The 20,096-nt window shown below is 43.3% G+C and overlaps 1 protein-coding gene and 1 long non-coding RNA gene across 9 annotated transcripts in view; one reads left to right on the forward strand and one right to left on the reverse strand.

Annotated features, from left to right (window-relative positions):
• The window catches only part of LOC125485753, a 77,730-nt gene extending 60,196 nt beyond the window's left edge, over positions 1-17,534 (reverse strand). For both annotated transcript variants that reach the window (XR_007264442.1, XR_007264443.1), the window contains exon 1: positions 17,319-17,534. This is a non-coding gene — a long non-coding RNA (uncharacterized LOC125485753). The remainder of the gene's footprint in view (positions 1-17,318) is intronic.
• Positions 17,535-17,652: 118 nt separating this feature from the next.
• The window catches only part of ahcyl2b (adenosylhomocysteinase like 2b), an 83,188-nt gene continuing 80,744 nt past the window's right edge, over positions 17,653-20,096 (forward strand). For 4 of the 7 annotated variants that reach the window (XM_048610098.1, XM_048610099.1, XM_048610096.1 and 1 more), the window contains exon 1: positions 17,654-18,073. In XM_048610098.1, coding sequence (XP_048466055.1) covers positions 17,789-18,073 — 285 coding nt within the window. In that variant the 5' untranslated portion in view covers positions 17,654-17,788. Of the gene's footprint in view, positions 18,074-20,096 lie in introns of all 7 variants that reach the window. The other 3 variants (XM_048610094.1, XM_048610097.1, XM_048610101.1) reach the window with 1 other exon arrangement.

Raw genomic sequence — 20,096 nt, forward strand, 5'->3', positions numbered from 1 at the left:
CATTGACGGAGCAGCCATAGCCTTCTCTACCCAAGAAAACTAAAGACTCACAACTCATTTAATGAAGGAATTTCCCCTCAATTCAGCCCTAAATAATGAACTTCTTATCCCAAGACTGGTATAGATTTCAATCACGGAAACAGACCCTTTGGTCCAACTAGTCCATGCCAACCATCATCCCAAACTAAACTAGTCCCACCTATCTGTGCTTGGCTCATATCCTTCCAAACATTTCTTATTCATATACTTATCCAAATGTCTTTTAAATGTTGTAACTGTACCGACATCCACCAATTCCTCTGTACGTTCATTCCACATACAAACCACTCTCTGTGTAAGTGTCTATGTTCTTAAGCTTCTTCAGAATCTGGTATGTTCAATGAGATCACCTTTGATTCTTTTGAATTTGAGAGATTATGGGCCTAATTTACTTAGGCTTTCTTCAATAGGACAACCCTTTTAATCCAGGACCTAATCTGAAATTTCACTCTACCACTTCTGGTGCAAGTAAATATTTCCAACAACAACAATATTGTAGATTGGGTGATAACATTGTTGAACAGCACTGTTCAGTCTGTTTATATAACTTTGACCATTCTCTTGCCATTTTAATCTCAACCACACATACTTTAATGTTCTCCACTCTTCAACAGAAGCTAGACGATAGCATTTCATGTTATGTTTTACCATTTTACAGCCTTCCAAACTCAATATTGATTTCAAAAGATTCAGATCATAACCATTGCTCCCACTTGTTTTTGAAGAGCAGCTACTGGTAATGGTTTTGTTGATGCTATTTACATCTCCCTAGCCCATCTTCTGTTTCTTCTCTACTTGTCTCATTACCACCCTATGTTTGTCATTTAATAACTTCTGCCCTCCTGACTGTTGTGCTTGTTTGAAAGTTTTCACATCTCTAATGCTTAATAATGCAGTGAAAGGTCTTCAACCTGAAAAGTTCACTTTGTTCCCTTTCCATAGACACTGCATGAACAGCTGAATAATCCTGGCAATTGTTTTTATTTCAGACTTTTAGCGTTTGCAGTATTTTGCTTTTGTTGTGGTGATGTGATAATAACCAAATAATTTGTATTTTTAGCAATGTTTGTTGACAGATAAACTTTTGAGAAGACACTAAACAGAACTCACTTGCTTCTCTTTGAAGTAGTGCCACTGGCCCTTGTATAGGACCCAAGACAGCATCTATATCAGTGCAGCACTCCCACAGTAATGCAAAGGAGCACTGGTTTAGATTATCTGCATGAATTCTCTATAGTTAACTTGAACCTATGACCTTCAGACAGAGGCAAGAGTGCTAATTATTGAGCCCAAGCTAGCACGTCAACCAAAGATTCAAATGATGTGAGACACAGCAACCTTTCTCAAAGGCAGAAAACATTGGTTTGTTTCCATGACCATGAGTACAGGGACCTTATTTAATTAGTTGGATTGCCTTTCCAGCTCATTAGTGGTAGATTGGTTGCCAGGGGAACATATGTGTGGTATGGAATTTTATGAAGTACATGCTTGAAGGGAACATGCTCCCCACATTTGATGCATCACTCTGCAAAACCCATTCCTCACAAATGCTCAATTTTACAAAATAATTCACAAGCAATCATTCAGTCTTATAAGTCCTTTAAAAAAGATTACGTACATAATTATCTGGTCAGAAACAGTGTGTCAGAAACATTAATAGCCTTTGATCTGCTATGACTATTGAAGTGTCACTGCATGGAAGACAACACGTACGAGCAGGATGGAAATTTCGGGAAATCACCTGGAGTTACATTTCATCACTGGGGCAGAGTCTGACTGTTTGATTCCTAATAAGGCCCAACAAGACAGATAACAGTACAACTAGGTATTTGATCATGTGGTTCCTGTGAAATGCAAAAAGGGCATGACATGGATATGCTAGTAATGAGTGGGAGTTACTTGATGTGTTGGATTAATATTTTGACTACCTGGGAATAGTAGCTAAAGACAGATATTCAGGCACTCCTTAGAATACAACCTGGATCCTTCTGGGTTAGAGACAAAAAAACTACAGATGCTGGAATCCAAGGTAAACAAACAGGATGCTGGAAGAACACAGCAAGCCGGGCAGCATCTGGAGGAAAGGAGAAGTCAACGTTTTGGATATTCACTTCTTCAAGATTGGATGTGGGAGTAGGGGGAGCTGCAGATAAAGAGAGGGGGAGGGGTGATAGCATAATTCCATAAAAGATGCAATACCTGTCCACTACCCCCCTCACCTTCATTCAGGACCCTAAACTGTCCTTCCAAGTGAGACAGAGCTTCACCTGCATCTCCTCCAACCTTGTCTATTGCATCTGGTGCTCCTGATGTGGCCTTCTCTACATCGGTGGGACCAAACGTAGACGAGGTGACTGTTACACCGAGCATCTTCGCCTGGCCTGTAACAGCCAACATTGAGTTCTCCAAATTCAAATAACCTTCCCACCCATCCCCTGGCTCCCTTTCCTGCCCCACCTCCTCCCTTCCATTCCACCTTCTGACCCTCCTTTCCAGCCAGTAACCGGATTCATCCCTCCCATCGACCAACCAGGTCGTACCTACTACCCTTGGACCATACGTCTACTCTTGATTCTTCTGGAGTTGGTGCTTTCTGGGGAGAAATGGACTACAGTTGTTTTGGAGACCTGAGAAGGAATATTCTTTTAATTTTTTGGGGGAACTGGACAGCCTTACTTCAAACGTTCTCTGGGTCATAGAATGAGTGAAATGAGTTGATAAATCTACACATTCCACCAGTGGAGTAGTTGGGCAGAACAGCCTCTTTATTTAGCCCATACCAGTATGAATACAAGATAGTTGCACAGCTTGAACTAAACATCTTGTGGGAACCCAAGTCCTATGAATTTGTGTTTACTAACATGGTGTGAAAATCTAGGACAGCTACAGATATGGATGGTGCATGCAAATAATGCAAGACCCAGGATAAAGAGAGTGCCAAAACTGGAGTTAAAAGAAATATGTTTCTACAACCAGAAAGTAATTATTTGGTGTGTTGAGATGTTGGTAAGTATCTAAAAGATACAGATTGTCAGATTGTACTTAATTTGTTGATGCGGAGGCCAAAGTAAGTTGAGACTGCCCACCAGTTACCTCAGGCTTTTAAAAAGTTCCTATGTGCCTCCCTCACTACTGCTACAATGGCTCATTTTGTAATGTACTGCCACCTGAAGGATGCAAACCACGAAAAGCCCAGCTTCAATCTCCAGTCTACACTGATTTCAAGTCAGATGCCAGTAGTTTTACTATGATCACCCTCAGTGATGTTTAGAGGGGATTAGTCCAAAGTTCATGTTGCTACCCAGGGTTGCAAGCTGAAAAATCAATGCCTACACGCACGTGTGTATTTACACTTGAGTATGGTTGTACTTGCATTTATGCATGGTGTGTGTGTGCATAATGCTTGCTTGTGTGTTCTTGTGTTTCATCTTGCACATTAATGCACCTGCGTATGTATGTGAGCAGTGCACCGACTTGTCCAGTTGTTAGGGCATTTGTGTCTATAGGAGAACATGAAGTAGTTCAGCGTCAATGCTGTGACGGTCAAATTCACTGTTGGTCATGTTGAAGAGTAACTTAGAATCCTTTATTCCCAGTGGGGAACTACTCCTGCTCAGACTATACAATCAATGCTTATCCTTTCTGAACTATGCTGGGAGCACAGAAATATTCCTACTGTTTAGGGTTACCAACACCTGCAGGCATCAAAAGAAGTGAATCACTTTCCTCAGGGAAAAGCGATTAGAACAACTGATATTTTAAAAAGCCTGTTTTTGAAAGAAAATGTACCAAGTATTTATGCAATGAAAACGTGCCTCTCCCTCAGTAGCTCAGCTCGTTTATCCGGTATGGAACCAAATTAAGTAAAAGCAACATGCTGTAGATTTATTTTAAATTCATTTGTGGGATGTAGGCATCGCTGGCTGGCCAGTATTTCTTGCCCATTCAAAGTTGTCCTTGAGAAGGTGGTGGTGAGCTGCCTTCTTGAACCGCTGCAGTCCTCCACAATGCTATTAGGGAGGGAATTCCAGGATTTTGATCCAGTGACAGTGAAGGAACAGCGATATATTTCTAAGTCAGGATGGTGATGATTTGGAGGGGAACTTGGAGATGGTGGTGTTCCCATATGTCTGATGCCCTTGTCCTTCTAGATGGAAGGGGTCGTGGGTTTGAAAGGTACCGTCTGAGGATCTCTGGTAAATTTCTGCAGTGCATCTTGTAGATAGTACATACTGCTGCTACTGAGCATCGGTGGTGGGGGGAGTGGATACTTGTGGACGTCGTGCCAATCAAGCGGGTTGCTTTGTCCTGGATGGTGTCAAGCTTCTTGAGTGTTGTTGGGCTGCACCCATCCAGGCAAGTGGGGAGTATTCCATCATGCTCCTGACTTGTGCCTTGTAGATGGCTGACAGGCTGTGAGGAGTCCAGAGGTGAGTTAATCGCCGCAGTATTCCTAGCTTCTGGCCTGCTCTTGTAGCCACTGTGTTAATGTGGTGAGTCCAGTTGAGGTTCTGGTCAATGGTAACCCCCAGGATGTTGGTAGTGGGGATTCAGTGATGGTAACACCATTGAATGTCAAGGGATGGTGGTTAGATTGTCTCTTATTGGTGATGGTCATAGCCTGGTATTTGTATGGCGCGAATGTCACTTGCCACTTGTCAGCCCAAGCCTGGATATTGTCCAGATCTTGTTGCATGTGAACATAGACTGCTTCAGTATCCGAGGAGTCATAAATGGTGCTGAACATTGCGCAATCATCGGCTAACATCCCCACTTTTGATCTTATGATGGAGGGAAGGTCATTGATGAAGCAGCTGAAGATGGTTGTGCCGAGGACACTACCCTGAGGAACTCCTGCAGAGATGTCCTGGAGTTGAGATGATTGACCTCCAACAACCAATGATCATCTTCCTATGCGTCACGTATGACTCCAACCATCAGAGAGTTTGCCCCGATACCCATTGATTCCAGTTTTGCTAGGGCTCCTTGATGTCACACTCAGTCAAATGCCGCCTTGATATCAAGGGCTGTCACTCTCACCTCACCTCTGGAATTCAGCTCTTTTGTCCATGTTTGAACCAAGGCTGTAATGAGATCAGGATCTGAGTGGCCCTGGCAGAACCCAAACTGAGCATCACCGAGCAGGTGCTGCTTGATAGCACCTTCCATCACTTTACTGATGAGAGAGTAGACTGATGGGGCGGTAATTGGCCAGGTTGGATTTGTCTTGCTTTTTGTGTACAGGACATATTTGGGCAATTTTCCATGTTGTCAGTTAGATACCGGTGTTGTAACTGCACTGGAACAGCTTGGCTAAGGGAGCGGCAAGTTCTGCAGCACAAGTCTTCAGTACTATTGCCGGAATGTTGTCAGGGCCTGTAGCCTTTGCAGTATCCAGTGTCTCCAGCCGTTTCTTGACATCACATAGAATGAATCGAATTGGCCGAAGACTGGTACCTGTAATGCTGGGGACCACTGGAGGAGGCAGAGATGGATCATCCACTCGGCACTTCTGGCTGAAGATTGCTGCGAATGCTTCAGTCTTATCTTTTGCACTGATGAGGATCATTGACATCATTGAGGATGGGGATATTTATGGATGCTGGATCTTAAAATGAACACTACTAGATTGGTAGAGAAACTCAGCACGCGTAGTAGCATTTGTAGAAAAATAGAGAAAAACAGATTTAGTGTTTCTGAGTGACTATAGGCCCCTTCACTTAAAAAGGACAGTTTCTTTTTGATTTTTACACGATCATTTGCTTGAAGCACATGTAGTGTATTTGACACATTAGATATCAGTACATGCTGTAGGTTTAACATTGATATAATATGGTGCTATTCAGCCAAATGTCCACCTCCTTGACTGAACAGTGCTCCCCACCGTCACAAGCTGCCTGCCTATCATTCTGCGACAAAAATCGATGCAAACTATAGAGGCTGACAGCCTGTAACTTAGCACCGAGAAGTCTGTGTGCTAAAAAGGTGTTACAAGCCACCAATGCTGGCAGCCCGTAATTCAGCAAGTGTGTGCTAAGAAAACAATGTAAAGTATAGACAGGCTGATACCGTCCAAGTAAGCACAAAGTGACTGAGTACAAAGAAGTCAATACAGTGTGGAGCTGAAGGAAAACCAGGTCAGGCAGGATCAGAGGAGCAGGAAAGTCGATGTATCAGGTCAGGACCCTTCATCAAGACCTCAAAGAAAGCAAGCTCAGAGCCATAACGTATATCCTGTGCAGATGCATGAAATGTGATGAAGAGCTGAAATGGTATGAATTGGTCAAAGAACAGGCAGATGATATGGTAAGGCTGACGATCTGCGTAGATAAAGGATCGAAGAGGACGGCGGCCATTGATAATACAGAGCCATTGTTGTGAAGAAGCAGTTGGATGATGGGCCGGACAAGCATTTAGCAAGCTGCATTCAGCAAGCTGCAGCCACCAGGTACCTGCTCTGATTTACACCAGGAATTTTGAACATCTAGTTTCTCAGGGAAAGGAAGAAAAATTGGAAATGTTGTATATATAAGATGACCTTGGACAGTATTGACATTCAAAGCCATGGAAATAAAGTTGTTGCCTTTCAATGGCAAGACTGTTAAGTCACCATTTAAAGGCTCACCAGCAAAATCTCTTTTTTTTTTCTTGATGTTAAGATTCTGATCTTTTTCCTTCCTTCCATATTTTTCCACTTTTTCTCACCATTGGCCACATCACAAAAGGGTGTGGAAATTTCTCCCCATTGTTTTAACTGAAAAGGAACAATGTGAATGCAACTATGGTTATTGCAAACTGGCTGAGTGTGATTGTTGGACATTACTGTTCTGAGTTGACAGTCAGATGGATGCCCAGCTTTTGATGGTGTTGGCCAAGGGAAGATTGTCAGCCAGGATACACAGGAACTCCAAATGATTCAGTGAACAGTATCGGGGATCTATCACAACTTTTAGAACCAGTAGACGGGTGTCACATTAACATCTCACCCAAATAGTGGTGCGTACAACCAATGTACTTGATACGTTACACAGTATTGCATTAGTCTCCTCCAGTGATAAATATCACTGCTGTAGCTGTCAAAGGGTGTGCGCATCAAAAACATGCCTGAGTACAACTGCAACATTTTGAAGGGTACGTTGCCTACAATACTGCAGGACTTTTGGAGTTTTAACTAGATTCAGTGGTCAAGTTGTAATTTAAGGAATGAACATCGACCTTCTGCTTCGAAGACAAAGGCACTACTGCCTGAACCAAGCCTCGTAATTAGCCACTGTCAATGAGCCCCAGTAGTAGTACTTGCACCCTTAAATCAGAAAGTTCTGGATTCAATATTGATCCTTTTAGCCAGAATCACTAGAAACAGATTATCCGGTTAGTATTGCATTGCTATTGTGAGACTTTGCCGTGAACAAATTGGCTGCTTATTTTTCTGCTGTTCAACAATCCTTAAATGGCTCTCAAGTACTTTGGGACAACAAGGTGCAGGGCTGGATGAACACAGCAGGCCAAGCAGCATCATAGGTGCAGAGAGGCTGACGTTTCGGGCCTAGACCCTTCATCAGAAAAGGGGGAGGGGAAAGGGGTTTTGAAATAAATAGGGAGAGAGTGGGAGGCGGATAGAAGAGGGATAGAGGAGAGGATAGGTGGAGAGGAAACAAACAGGTCGAAGAGGCGGGGATGGAGCCAGGAAAGGTGAGTGTAGGTAGGGAGTTAGGAAGGGGACAGGTCAAGGGGGCGGGATGAGGTTGGTCGGTAGGAGATGGAGGTGCGGCTTGAGGTGGGAGGAGGGGATAGGTGGGAGGAAGAACAGGTTAGGGAGGCAGGGACGAGCTGGACTGGTTTTGGGATGCGGTAGGGGGAGGGGAGATTTTGAAACTTGTGAAATCCACATTGATACCATTGGGCTGCAGGGTTCCCAAGCGGAATATGAGTTGCTGTTCCTGCAACCTTCGGGTGGCATCGTTGTGGCACTGCAGGAGGCCCAGGATGGACATGTCGTCTGAGGAATGGGAGGGGGAGTTGAAATGGTTCGCGACTGGGAGGTGCAGTTGTTTGTTGCGAACCGAGCGTAGGTGTTCTGCAAAGCGGTCCCCGAGTCTCCGCTTGGTTTCCCCGATGTAGAGGAAGCCACACCGGGTACAGCGGATGCAGTATACCACATTGGCAGATGTGCAGGTGAACATCTGCTTGATGTGGAAAGTCTTCTTGGGGCCTGGGATGGGGGTGAGGGAGGAGGTATGGGGGCAGGTGTAGCACTTCCTGCGGTTGCAGGGAAAAGTGCCGGGTGTGGTGGAGCTGGAGGGGAGTGTGGAGCGGACAAGGGAGTCACGGAGAGAGTTGTCCCTCCGGAAAGCAGATAAGGGTGGGGAGGGAAAGATGTCTTTGGTGGTGGGGTCGGATTGCAGATGGCGGAAGTGTCGGAGGATGATGTGTTGGATCCGGAGGTTGGTGGGGTGGTACGTGAGGACGAGGGGGATTCTTTTTTGGTTTTTATTGCGTGGACGGGGTGTGAGGGATGAGGTGCGGGAGATGTGGGAGACACGGTTGAGGGCGTTCTCGACCACCGAGGAGGGGAAGTTACGGTCCTTGAAAAACGAGGACAGCTGAGATGTACGGGAGTGGAATGCCTCATCCTGGGAGCAGATGCGGCGGAGGCGAAGGAATTGGGAATAGGGGATAGCATTTTTGCAGGAAGGTGGGTGGGAGGAGGAGTATTCTAGGTAGCTGTGGGAGTCGGTGGGCTTGAAATGAATATCGGTTTCTAGGTGGTTGCCCGATATGGAGACAGAGAGGTCCAGGAAGGGGAGAGAGGTGTTAGAGATGGTCCAGGTAAACTTAAGGTTGGGGTGGAAGGTGTTAGTGAAGTGTATGAACTGTTCGAGCTCCTCGTGGGAGCACGAGGCGGCGCCGATACAGTCATCAATGTAATGGAGGAAGAGGTGGGGTTTAGGGCCGGTGTAGGTACGGAAGAGGGATTGTTCCATGTAACCTACAAAGAGGCAGGCGTAGCTTGGGCCCATGCGGGTACCCATGGCTACCCCCTTGGTCTGTAGGAAGTGGGAGGAATTGAAAGAGAATGTAAGTACTTTGGGACTGTTTTGTAAGACACTTTACAAACGCATGTCATTTTTAGTAGAGATAGGGAGGAGAAAATCAGTGAAGTTTATGACCAAGGTTGATGCTGAATACTTTGCCTACAACACATTTTCTCGGCTGACGATGAAGAATTCTCAGATTATCTACAAAATTAGACTTCAGTAAGAGGTCACTGACTTAAGATGGGGAAGGAACAAGATGGTGTGGGAAAAATTATGGTTCTCCTTCAAATAATAAGAACATAGTAAGTGCTGACTACAAGACCGTGAAGGTTACAACAAAAATGCACTGAAAGGTCATTCTTGACACTGGCAGTTTTAAATGTTACCAATATGCACACAATGAATTGTAGAAAGGAACAGTTTGATCCAGTAATTCAATACCAGCGACATCAAAACCCTCTGACAAAATACACTCCTAAGGCCTTATGCTTTTACTTCTTCAGAGGTGACTCACTAAGGCAACTAAATATCTAGCTAACAAAAGGAGCAATTAAGTATTGGATTATAAAGTTAACATGAACGCTGTTCTTCTCTATGTTAACGTTGCACATCCTGATGAGTGCTTATAGCACTTTTTGTTTTTAATTCTGATTTCCAGCATCAACATTATTCTGTTTATCAGTATTAAAGGTATCTTCTTCATTGAAGGTAGTGGCCTGGATTGAGTGATCAGAGGTTTGACTTTGAAAAACATTGGCCATGAAAACATAGTGATCTCTGTGGTGTGGTTTCCTCTCTCCAAGGAAGTTAAAGTCTAGTAACAAGTTGAGCTGATGTTTTGACATTTTGCAATTTTAAAAAAAAAAAAAAATCATTCATGGGATGTTGGCATCCACGTTGGCTAGCTAGGCCAGCATATATTGTCCGTCCCTAATTGTCCAGAGGGTAGTTACAAGTTAATCACAATGTTATGTATCTGGAGTCAAATGTAGGTTAGACAAAGTAAGGATGGCAGATATTGTTCCCTAAAAGGACATTAGTGAATTAAAATGAGTTGCTGGTGGATTTAGTCTGCAGGTAGTAAGGGAACTAAGAGGGAAACACATACTTACCTTATCCACACGAATCTGCCTGCTGCAGATGCATCTATCCATGGTAGTATTCGTAACAGAGACCATCGCACAATCCTAATGGAGATGAAGCCCCACCTACACATTAATAATACCTCACTATGTTGTTTGGCACCACCACAATGCTAAATAGGATAGACTTCAAACAGATCTATCAATTCAAAGCTAGATATCCATGAGGTGCTACGGACCATCAGGGGCAGCAGAACTATATTTAACCACAATCTGTAATCTCGAGACTCGGCATATCCAAACTCTACCAGTACCATCACGCAAGGGGCGGGGGGCAACCTTGGTTCAAGGAAGGGTGGAGGAGGGCATGACAGGAGCAGCATCAGGCATATCTGAAAAAAAATAAGGTGTCAACCTGGTGACGCTACTAAAGAGGATTACTTGCATACCAAATAGCATGAACAGCAAGTGATAGAGCTAAGCGATTCTACAACCCACAGATCGGAAATAAGCTCTGCAGTCCTGTCACGTCCAGTCATTAATGGTTTTGGACAAACAAACAACTAATTGGAGAAGGACACTCCACAAATATCCCAGATGGGACAGCCAGCACATTAGTGCAAAAGGCAAGGCTGAAGCATTCACACAAACCATAAGAAGGGGATGATCTATCTTGGCCTCCTCCTCCGGTCCCCGACAATATTCTGGTGACGACATTGAAGACTTGTACTCCAGAACTTGTCACACCCCTAGCCAAGCTGTTCTAGTACAGCTACAATATGGAATACTGTCCAGGTATGTCCTGTACATAAAAAAGCAGGGCAAATCCAACTTGGTCAATCAGACCCATCTGTTTATTCGTGATCGTCAGTAAAGTGACAGAAGGTGCTATGAACAATGCTCAGCACCTGTTCAGCAGCGCTGACACTCAATTTGGGTTCCACCAAGGTCACTCAGCTCCTGACCTCATTATAGCCTTGGTTGAATGAGTAAGAGCTGAATTCCACAGCTGAGGCAAGAGTGACAAGCCTTGACATCAAGGCTGCATTTCAGTGAGTGTGGCATAAAGAAGCCTTGGCAAAACTGGAGGCAATGGGAATCAGGGGGAAAATTCTCTGACAGCTGGAGCCATACTTGGCATATAGGAAGATGATTGTGGTTATTGGCAGGTCAGTCATCTCAGCTCTAGGTCTTTGCAAAGTGTCCTAGGCCCAACCATCTTCAGACGCTTCAATGACCTTCCCTCCATCACAAGGTTAGAAGTGAGGATGTTCACTGATGATTACACAATGTTCAGCACCATTTGCAACTCATTTGATACTGAAGCTATCCATGTCCACAAAGTAAGCCATGATCATAAATGGCAGACAGGCTCAAGGGATTGAATTGCCTACTCCAGGTCCTAGATCAAATGTCCAAATGCAACAAAATCTGGACAGTATCTACAGTTGGGCTGATAATAGGCAAATAACATTCACCCCATACAAAATGCCAGGTAATGGTCATTTCCATCAAGAGAGAATCTAACCAGCATCCCTTGTCATTCAATGGCATTACCATCACTGAATCCTCTACTATCAACATCCAGGAGTTATCATTGACCAGAAACTCAACTGGACTTCATATAAATAGTGGATACAGAGCAGCTCAGAAGGTAGGTATATGGCAGCAAGTAACTCACCAACTGACTCCCTAAAGTCTGTCCACCATCTACAAAGGTACTAATCAGGAGTGTGATGGACTATTCCCTACTTGCCTGGATAAGTGCAGCTCCAACAACATTCAAGAAGCTCGACACCATCCAGGACAAAGCAGCCCACTTGATTGTGAACTGACACACAGTAGCAGCAGTGTCCACCATCCACAAATGAACTGCAGAAATTTGCCAAACATCCTCCAGAAGTCAGAACACTCTAAACTCATCACTACCATCTAGAAGGACAAGGGCAGCAGATACATGTGAATATCACCACATGCAAGTTCTCCTCCAAGCCACTCACCATTTTGAATGGGAAATATATTGTCATTCCTTTACTGTTGCTGGGTCGCAGCATAGTGGTTCAGGGGTTAGAACTGCTGCCTCACAGTACCAGGGACCTGGGTTCGATTCCGGCCATGGGTGACTGTGTTCTCCTAGTGTCTACATGGTTTTCTCCTGCGTACTCCAATTTCCTCCTAGAGTTCAAAGATATGCAGGTTAAGTGAATTGGCCATACTAAATTACTCTGTAGTGTCCAGGAATGAGCAGGCTAGGTAGATTAGCCACGGTAAATGCAGGGTTACATGGATAAGGTGGGAGGCTGGATCTAGATAGGATGGTTTTTGGAGCATTGGTGCAGACCTGATGGGGAAATTTTCCGCACTGTCGGGATTCTTTAATTCTTTGGGTCAAAATCTGGAATTCCTTCCCTAGAGGCTACACGGACTGCAGCAGTTTAAGGTGGCAGCTCACCACCATCTTCCTAAGGAGCAGGCAATAAATCCTGGCCCAGCCAGCAATGCCTACATCCCATAAGTGAATTAAACTAAAACAAACCAGATGACAGTGGCTACTGTCAACTTCATGTTTGAACCCATGTCACCAGAACATTAGACCAGGCCTCTGGATTATCAGCCAGATGACATTACCACAAGGCCGCTGCCTTTTCTGTCAGTAAGCACATAAAGAACCAATCATAATGAAAACTTCACAAATAAAGTAGAGAATTAAAATCATGATTCCTTTCACAACTGATTTTATTTTGCTGATGAAAATGTCAAACTATGATTGGACTACAATGGAGACTAAAATTTAAAAAAAAAAGTTTAGAAAATTTACAAAAATGAGGAACACTTTATAATACAGACAATTAACATCTCAAGTATAAAATCAATTTTTCAGAGCAGCAAGTTAAGCAGTAACTATAAACTTACAGCACTATTAAAAATACAAATACTTAAACAAGATTTTTCAATATTTATGTTCTGGCAGGACTGAACGTGGAAGTGGAAGATTTTGTCAAGTCATGATTGCAAAGAGATTACAAAGAACCTTAAATAGTCTCAAAGGGTTAAAGCTGAAGTTTTTGTACAGCTCCAACCAGAGATACAGTACAGCCTCTTTAGGGAGTGTTATGATCCCAGCTGATGTTATTAGCAGACAAATCAGATCCCAGAAAGGAATCATATTTTGATTTGTTTTGGTTTCAACAGAATTGTGTCTTACTGAAAGAAACACAAGTTGCAGATTTTGCTTTACCAAGATAAAATAAGTTTATTAACAAAAGAAATGAAGATAAAATAGAAGAAACCAAATCACCTACTTGTAATACAAATATGAAAATTTTAAACACAATAAAAATAGAATCCAACTAATTCCAAAACATTGTTATGAATTGAAAACATACAAAACATACCCGTCACAGTACCGAAAAAGACCACTTGTATAATATTCGCACTAGAGTGCCTGTATCTAATGTCTTGGTAGGTTTAAATCACTTGGGACTTCAACTTTTATACTGGAACTGCAGATAGCTTCTTCCAGGAGCTATTATACACCTGCTTAAGTGTAGTCAGCTTAAAGCAATCTCTTTACGGTTTTATCCTAGTACTTCTTGCCTTGGACTCACAGTTTGGTAAAACAAACAAGGGTAGGACTTATACAACTGTAGGCCCCTTGATAGTGCACATCAGAGACCTAGGTGTTCAGGTACATAATTCTTTGAAATTTGCATTACAAGTAGACAGGGTGGTTAAGATGATGTTTAGCACGCTTGCCTTCATTACACAGACCTTTGAGTATAGGAGGTTGCACAGGACATTGGTGGGGCCTCTTCTGGAGTACTATTTGCAGTTCTAGTTGTCCTGCGATAGGAAGGATATAATTAAATTGGAGAGGTTCAGAAAAGATTTACCAGGATATTGCTAGGAAATGGAGGTTAAAGAAGTTCTAAGTTATAAAAATAGGCTGGGATTTCATTCACTGGAATGTAGGAGGTTGAGGGGTGACATCACAGAGGTTTATAAAATCAGGAGTGACACAGATAAAAAGTGAATAGCAAGGGTCTTTACTCCAGGGTGAGGGAGTTCAAACCAGGGGGCATATTTTTAAGGAGAAAGTTTTAAAAAGGTCATGAAGAGCAACTTTCTTTTTTGTTTGAACACAGAGAGTGGTTCGTGTGTGGAAAGAACTGCCAGAGGAAGTGGTGGATGCTGGTACAGTTACAACATTTGGATAAGTACATGAATAGGGAAGGTTTGAAGGGATATGGGCCAAATGCAGGCAAGTAGGACTAGCTTAGTTTGGAAACATGGTCAGCGTGAACTAATTGGACTGAAGAGTCTGTTTCCATGCTGCATGACTTTATAACTCTTCACTCAAAGGTAATCTAGTTCACTATATCCATCCCTTCTCAGGAGCACTGCTTTATAAAGCTACCCTATTTAACAGGCTTCACAAGGGTGCTCCATCTCAGTAAAATTGAAAAACACTGTCCAAGCTATGGGTGTTTCCCATTAGCTGAATACTATTAAGTCCCATATTGCAAAAAGAGGTGATGGCAACATCTCTATCCAAAGCAGTTCCTAGCAGAACCAGGTGCCAGGTGAGAGCATTTCTTACAATACTCCATGTTACAGCTTATGATGGAGCTTAAGTTAAATGAGAGCAACTTCTTGATTTCTGTGTTATTCCGTACGTGTACACTCAACATTGCTGTCAGCTTCAGGGAGTATGTGGAGGTGTAGGCGTTGGACTGGAGTGGACAAGATCAGAAATCATATGACAATAAACCTGTTGGACTATAACCTGGTGTCGTGTGATTTTTGACCTTCAGGGAGTAGTGATGTGGAGTGCTAACAGTTTCACTAACATTACTGTAGAATATCAGGGCCAAAGTAAGCTGCTGACTTTTTTCCAATTATTCTTGAATGGGATGAGGACATCACTGGCAAGGCCAGCTTGCGTTTCCATCCTTAACTGTCATGCACTCCTTCATTTGTCAGAGAGTGTCCCCTAGGAATTACTGGTCTGCTGCTGTAACTTTGAAAACCTATTTGCATATTTAGCAATTTGTAGCTGAACAGTCTGGCCCAGTTAGATTTCACCACATTGAAAGTGTGTATATAGTGCTGCAGCCATGATGTTCCACATGATATTCACTGTGTTCGTGTACGTCTGAAAGGTTTTTCCTGAGTCTTGGTTGTGAAAAGTATTGCAATATAACTGAATTTGGAATCGACCAGGTCAATATAGTTCAACAGCCATATCACAATTGCAATTGTCTACTGCTCTATAAACTGACATTTTAGTTGTCCTACTTCAACCGGAAAAATAATAACTTTAAAAGGAGAACAGTAGAAAGGTTGGTTTTCTATAACAGCTGTAATAGCATCTGGTATCAGCTGTAAACGAGGTGGCTGCCAGACTTTCTAGATTACAACAGCAGCTGCACTTGCTGGACTCTGAAGCTTTTTGGAATGTCCCAAGATTGTGAACAACTACATAAATGTAGGTTCTCTCTTTCTTGTAAACTGAACTGTGAAGACTGTTATCTAACCTGTTTTCTTTTCCCCTGTGGTTGAAAGTAAAAATAGTGCTATGTGCATTTTAACTAAGCAACAATTATGCAAGAAAAACAAAAGTGTTGAAAGTACACAGAATGACAGTCAGTAGGAGAATGGGCAGATTGTGACATTTTGTGTGTGATGCTTCATCGGAACTGAAGAATGACACAGACAGGCATTTGATAATGTTGAGAAACAATGGGAGAAACTGGGGAGAGACAATGTACAAAGGGACTACTAAAAAAAAGTCAAAAACCTGTTAGATGATCTGAGGAATAATCAGTGAGGGATTTAAAGAATAACATGTTTTTCATATAAATAGGCCAAAGGCAGGGAAATTGGACCTCATCAGCCCCATGTTCTGATAAAGAATCTTTATCACAAATGTCAATACATTGCCCCACTGTCTGAAGATCCTCTGTCATGTCATTTGAATCCAAGGCCAACCTGATGAAATAGTTGTAACCTGTGGAGTAGAGAAAAGGAAAAACCGAAACACAGGGGAGTGTCTTGAAGGGTATTTTAGGTTTCAGATGGTGGTTCAAAAACCACATATATTGCTCTCTCAATCTTGTTTACCGCCATTAAAACTTCTAGATGAGGCAAGTTGTGCTACATCAACCTTAGCTCAGTCTATTGTGCCCTCACCTCTGAGGACTGAAGATTAAAGCCTTACCATAGAGATTTGAGCAGTACTGTTCAATAAAGAATAGGATAAGTATGCTATCCACTCCAATCAAAAAACACTAATTTATTCACACTACAATAGCACTTCCCAAATCTACAACTTCTACTAAGAAAACCAAGGGCGGTAGGTGCATAGGAACAATCATCTACAATCTCTCATCCAAGCCACACAAAAAAAATCTTTATATAGAGCTACTCACATTCCTACACTAGCAGTGGGTGAAAAACTGGGAAATTTCTCCCTAAAAGTGCTATGGGTCTACCTACACCACATGCACTGCAGAAGCTCAAGAAAGAGGCTCACAACAAATTTCTCAAGTGCCAAAGAATGGACAAATGTTAGCCTTACCAGTAGAGCTCTCTTCCGTTGGAAGAATTAAAACAAGTTGTTTGTAGTACCATCTTAAATGGAGGTTGGGGTCCTGGGGTTAGGAATCAGTTTCCACATCTATCTGCATTACAACAGCACACGCTTCAAAGGCTCTGAATTGGCAGCAAATTGATTTTGGCTGTATAAATTGCTGTATAAAAACGTCAAATGTCTTTAAATTTATTGAGGAGAAAACAGAGTTAACGTTTCGGGTCCGGTGATCCTTCTTCAGAACTGAGGAAGGGTCACCGGACCCGAAACGTTAACTCTGTTTTCTCCTCCACAGATGCTGCCAGACCTACTGAGCTTTTCCAGCAACTTTGTTTTTGTTCCTGATTTACAGCATCCGCAGTTCTTTTTTTTCTTTAAAGTTTATTCCCAGGAGCCCACTACATTTAATGTAACAATTGCAATTGCTTACTAATTTTGTAGTATATGCAACAGGAGAATGCTCAGCCATCAGCCTCTCATTGTGTACATACAGACTGCTGTTAAGCTAATACCTCTTGAATAACTCTAATACATCAAGCGAATGGCAAAGCATAAAATCCAACATACTGGAAAGTGATTTTGGATACTCGGGGAGAACAGGAAAAACTGCACTTTCCACCACATTGTAGACCTTACCACTCGTACCAACATCAGCGAAGGAGATTCTGGGATATGTAGTTTCCGGCACTCCCGTCTTTGTCGGGCTCAGATGAAGAAGAGCTGAACTACCCAGGAACCTTTGCGCATTGGTCGCGGTGCCGGTGAAATACTTTGTGGGAAATGTAGTCCTTCTGGCTTGCACAATCGGAGGAGTTAGCATGAGTGGAGGTGGAGAGAAACTACAGTGCTGTCACGGGTGGGGGCAAGGGAGGAAAAGGCAGTAATAAAGTGGCGGCACGGGGCATGCGCAACGTGAGCACTGCTAGTGCGGTGTGTGTGTGTGTGTGTGTGAGAGAAGCAAAGCTGGAGTTTGAGAGGAACGGGTGCGGTTGGGGAGAACGAGAAGGCGCGCTCGGCAAAAGCGAAATACGAAAAAAATGTCGCTTCAGGTAGTTACAGCAAAGATGGCCGAAGTGGAATTGAAGGAAGCAGTGGTGGCCTTGGATAAGGTGAACGCTGAGAGGAAGAACGTTCAGACAAAAGACGGGGAGCCCGCGGCGACAAGCTCAGCGGAAGAAATCAAACAGCATCATTTGCCGCCTCTCAGCAACACCACGCCGAAGGACTCGAAGTCGGCGATGAAATCCACCGAGGCCGCACAGAACGGAGATACCTTCAATGCAGACGGCACCGTCATGGAAGCCCCACGGACCGTGAAGAAGGTGAGAGGAACTGAACCTGACCGGCAAGCTCTCCCGTGACCACTTACCGCACTCACTTCCTTGTGATTTTCTGACTTTGGTATTCTGTAGCAATCCAGAAAGGAGGGCAAATATTGTTTGTGTGTGTTTGTTTGTTTTTGGAAGGGTTTGAGGTAGAGATGGAGTAGTATTGTTGGGAAGGCACTGGCCTCCTTGGCGGAGTATTAACTGCCGAACCGCCTGCTTGAATCAAACGAGTGCACGGGCCCCCCGCGCGCGCCAAAGTGGGCGGGGCTTCGGGTACACGCGTGGCAATGACATCATATCAATCCACCTCAATGAATCAGACAAGGAAGAAGCCATTCTGCCCATCGTGACTGTGCTAGTTCTTTGAAAGAGCGTCTCAGTCATTTGTGCAAGAAAAAGTTTCTCCCAACTGTTCTCCTTTGGAGCGTCTGTGACTGAATTATCGGTCCGATCATTTCTAGCCTCTGACATGGGGATACATCCCTGTGTCCTACGACCCACTCAGTAATGCCACTGAGATCTGGCTTCATTGGCTTACTAAAAATCTAAGCTATATTCTGCGGTAGTAGAGATAATAAACATCATAAATGCATTTTATCAGAACTGGAATAGACCATTTAGCCCATCGAGCCTACTCCACCATTCAGTTGGATCATGGATGATCATCTGCCTCAATGCTACTTACCTACACTATCTCCATACCCCTTGAAGTCATTAGTCTCCAGAAATCTGTTTTCTATCTGGAACATGCCCAATGATTTACCTTGTGCAATCTTCCAGGGTAGATAATTCCATGGAGTTGCCACCATCTGAGTGAAGACATGCCTCTTCATCTCAGTTTTAATAAGACTATAAGATGGAAAAAACAGAAGTAGGCCATTCAGCCATTGAGTCTGCACTTAATTCAATGAGATTGTGGCTGGTCTGTTAATCCTCCTCAGCTCTGTTAATCCTCCACTTGCCTGTCTTTTCTCCACAACCCTAGATTCCCTTATTGATTAAAAATCTGTCTCAGCCTTGAATATACTTAATGTCCCAGCCCTCTGCGATAAGGAATTCCACAGATTCACTTCCTTCTAGAGAAAAGTTCCTCCTCATCTCTTTAAATGTGTGACCTCTTTTATTCTGAGATTATGCCCTTTTGTCTAAGACTGTCCCACAGGGGGAGTCAACCTCTCTGCATCTATCCTGTCAAGTCCCCTAAACATTGTGTTTGTTTCAAAAGGGTTGCCTTTCAATTATCTAAAGTCCAGTGAGTTTGGACCCAACGTACTGAGGCTAGTTTGTGATACAGATTGACTCCAGCAGCATGGGTTCATTTTCTGCACCAGTTGAGGTTACTGTGAAGGATTCTCCTTCTCAATTTCTCTCATTCTGAGGTGTGGTGACTGTCAGGTTAAACAACCATTATATCTCTCTAACGAGACAGCAGCCTATGCTCTAGTAAGATTATGGTGACATTACTTTTATTCAACCTTTCCTCATAAGATAGTCCCTCCATACTGGTTTCAGCCTAAAAATGAAGAACAGGATAGCTCAGGATCAAGCCCTTCAGCTGCCCCGATGTATGAAGACTTCTGAAACTAAAAAACCTTTTGCCTGTACACAATCCATTTCCCTCTGTTCCCTCCCTATTCTTATTATCTGTCAAGATGCCTCTTAAATAGAACGCCACTGGTCACATCTCCAGACTGAAAAACATCCTACCGCTGCCATTCTCTGTCTTCTATGGCTAAGCCAGTTCTGTATCCATCTTACCAGCTCACCACAGATCCCATGTGACTTCACCTTTTGTATCAACCTGCCATGAGGGTCCTTGTCAGAGGCCGTGCTAAATCTGTACATCGACCATCCTGCTCTTATCAAGAATTTTTGTCAGTTTCTTAAATAACTCAATCAAGTTTGGGAGATTCGACCTTCCTGGCACAAAGTCATGCTGCCTATCACTATTAAGTCCATATTTTTCAAATTACTGTAAATCCTATCCCAATGAATCTTCTCCAGTAATTTTCCTACC

This window comes from Rhincodon typus, chromosome 22 (assembly GCF_021869965.1).
Source record: "Rhincodon typus isolate 14 chromosome 22, sRhiTyp1.1, whole genome shotgun sequence".
NCBI classification, from domain to species: Eukaryota; Metazoa; Chordata; class Chondrichthyes; order Orectolobiformes; family Rhincodontidae; genus Rhincodon; species Rhincodon typus.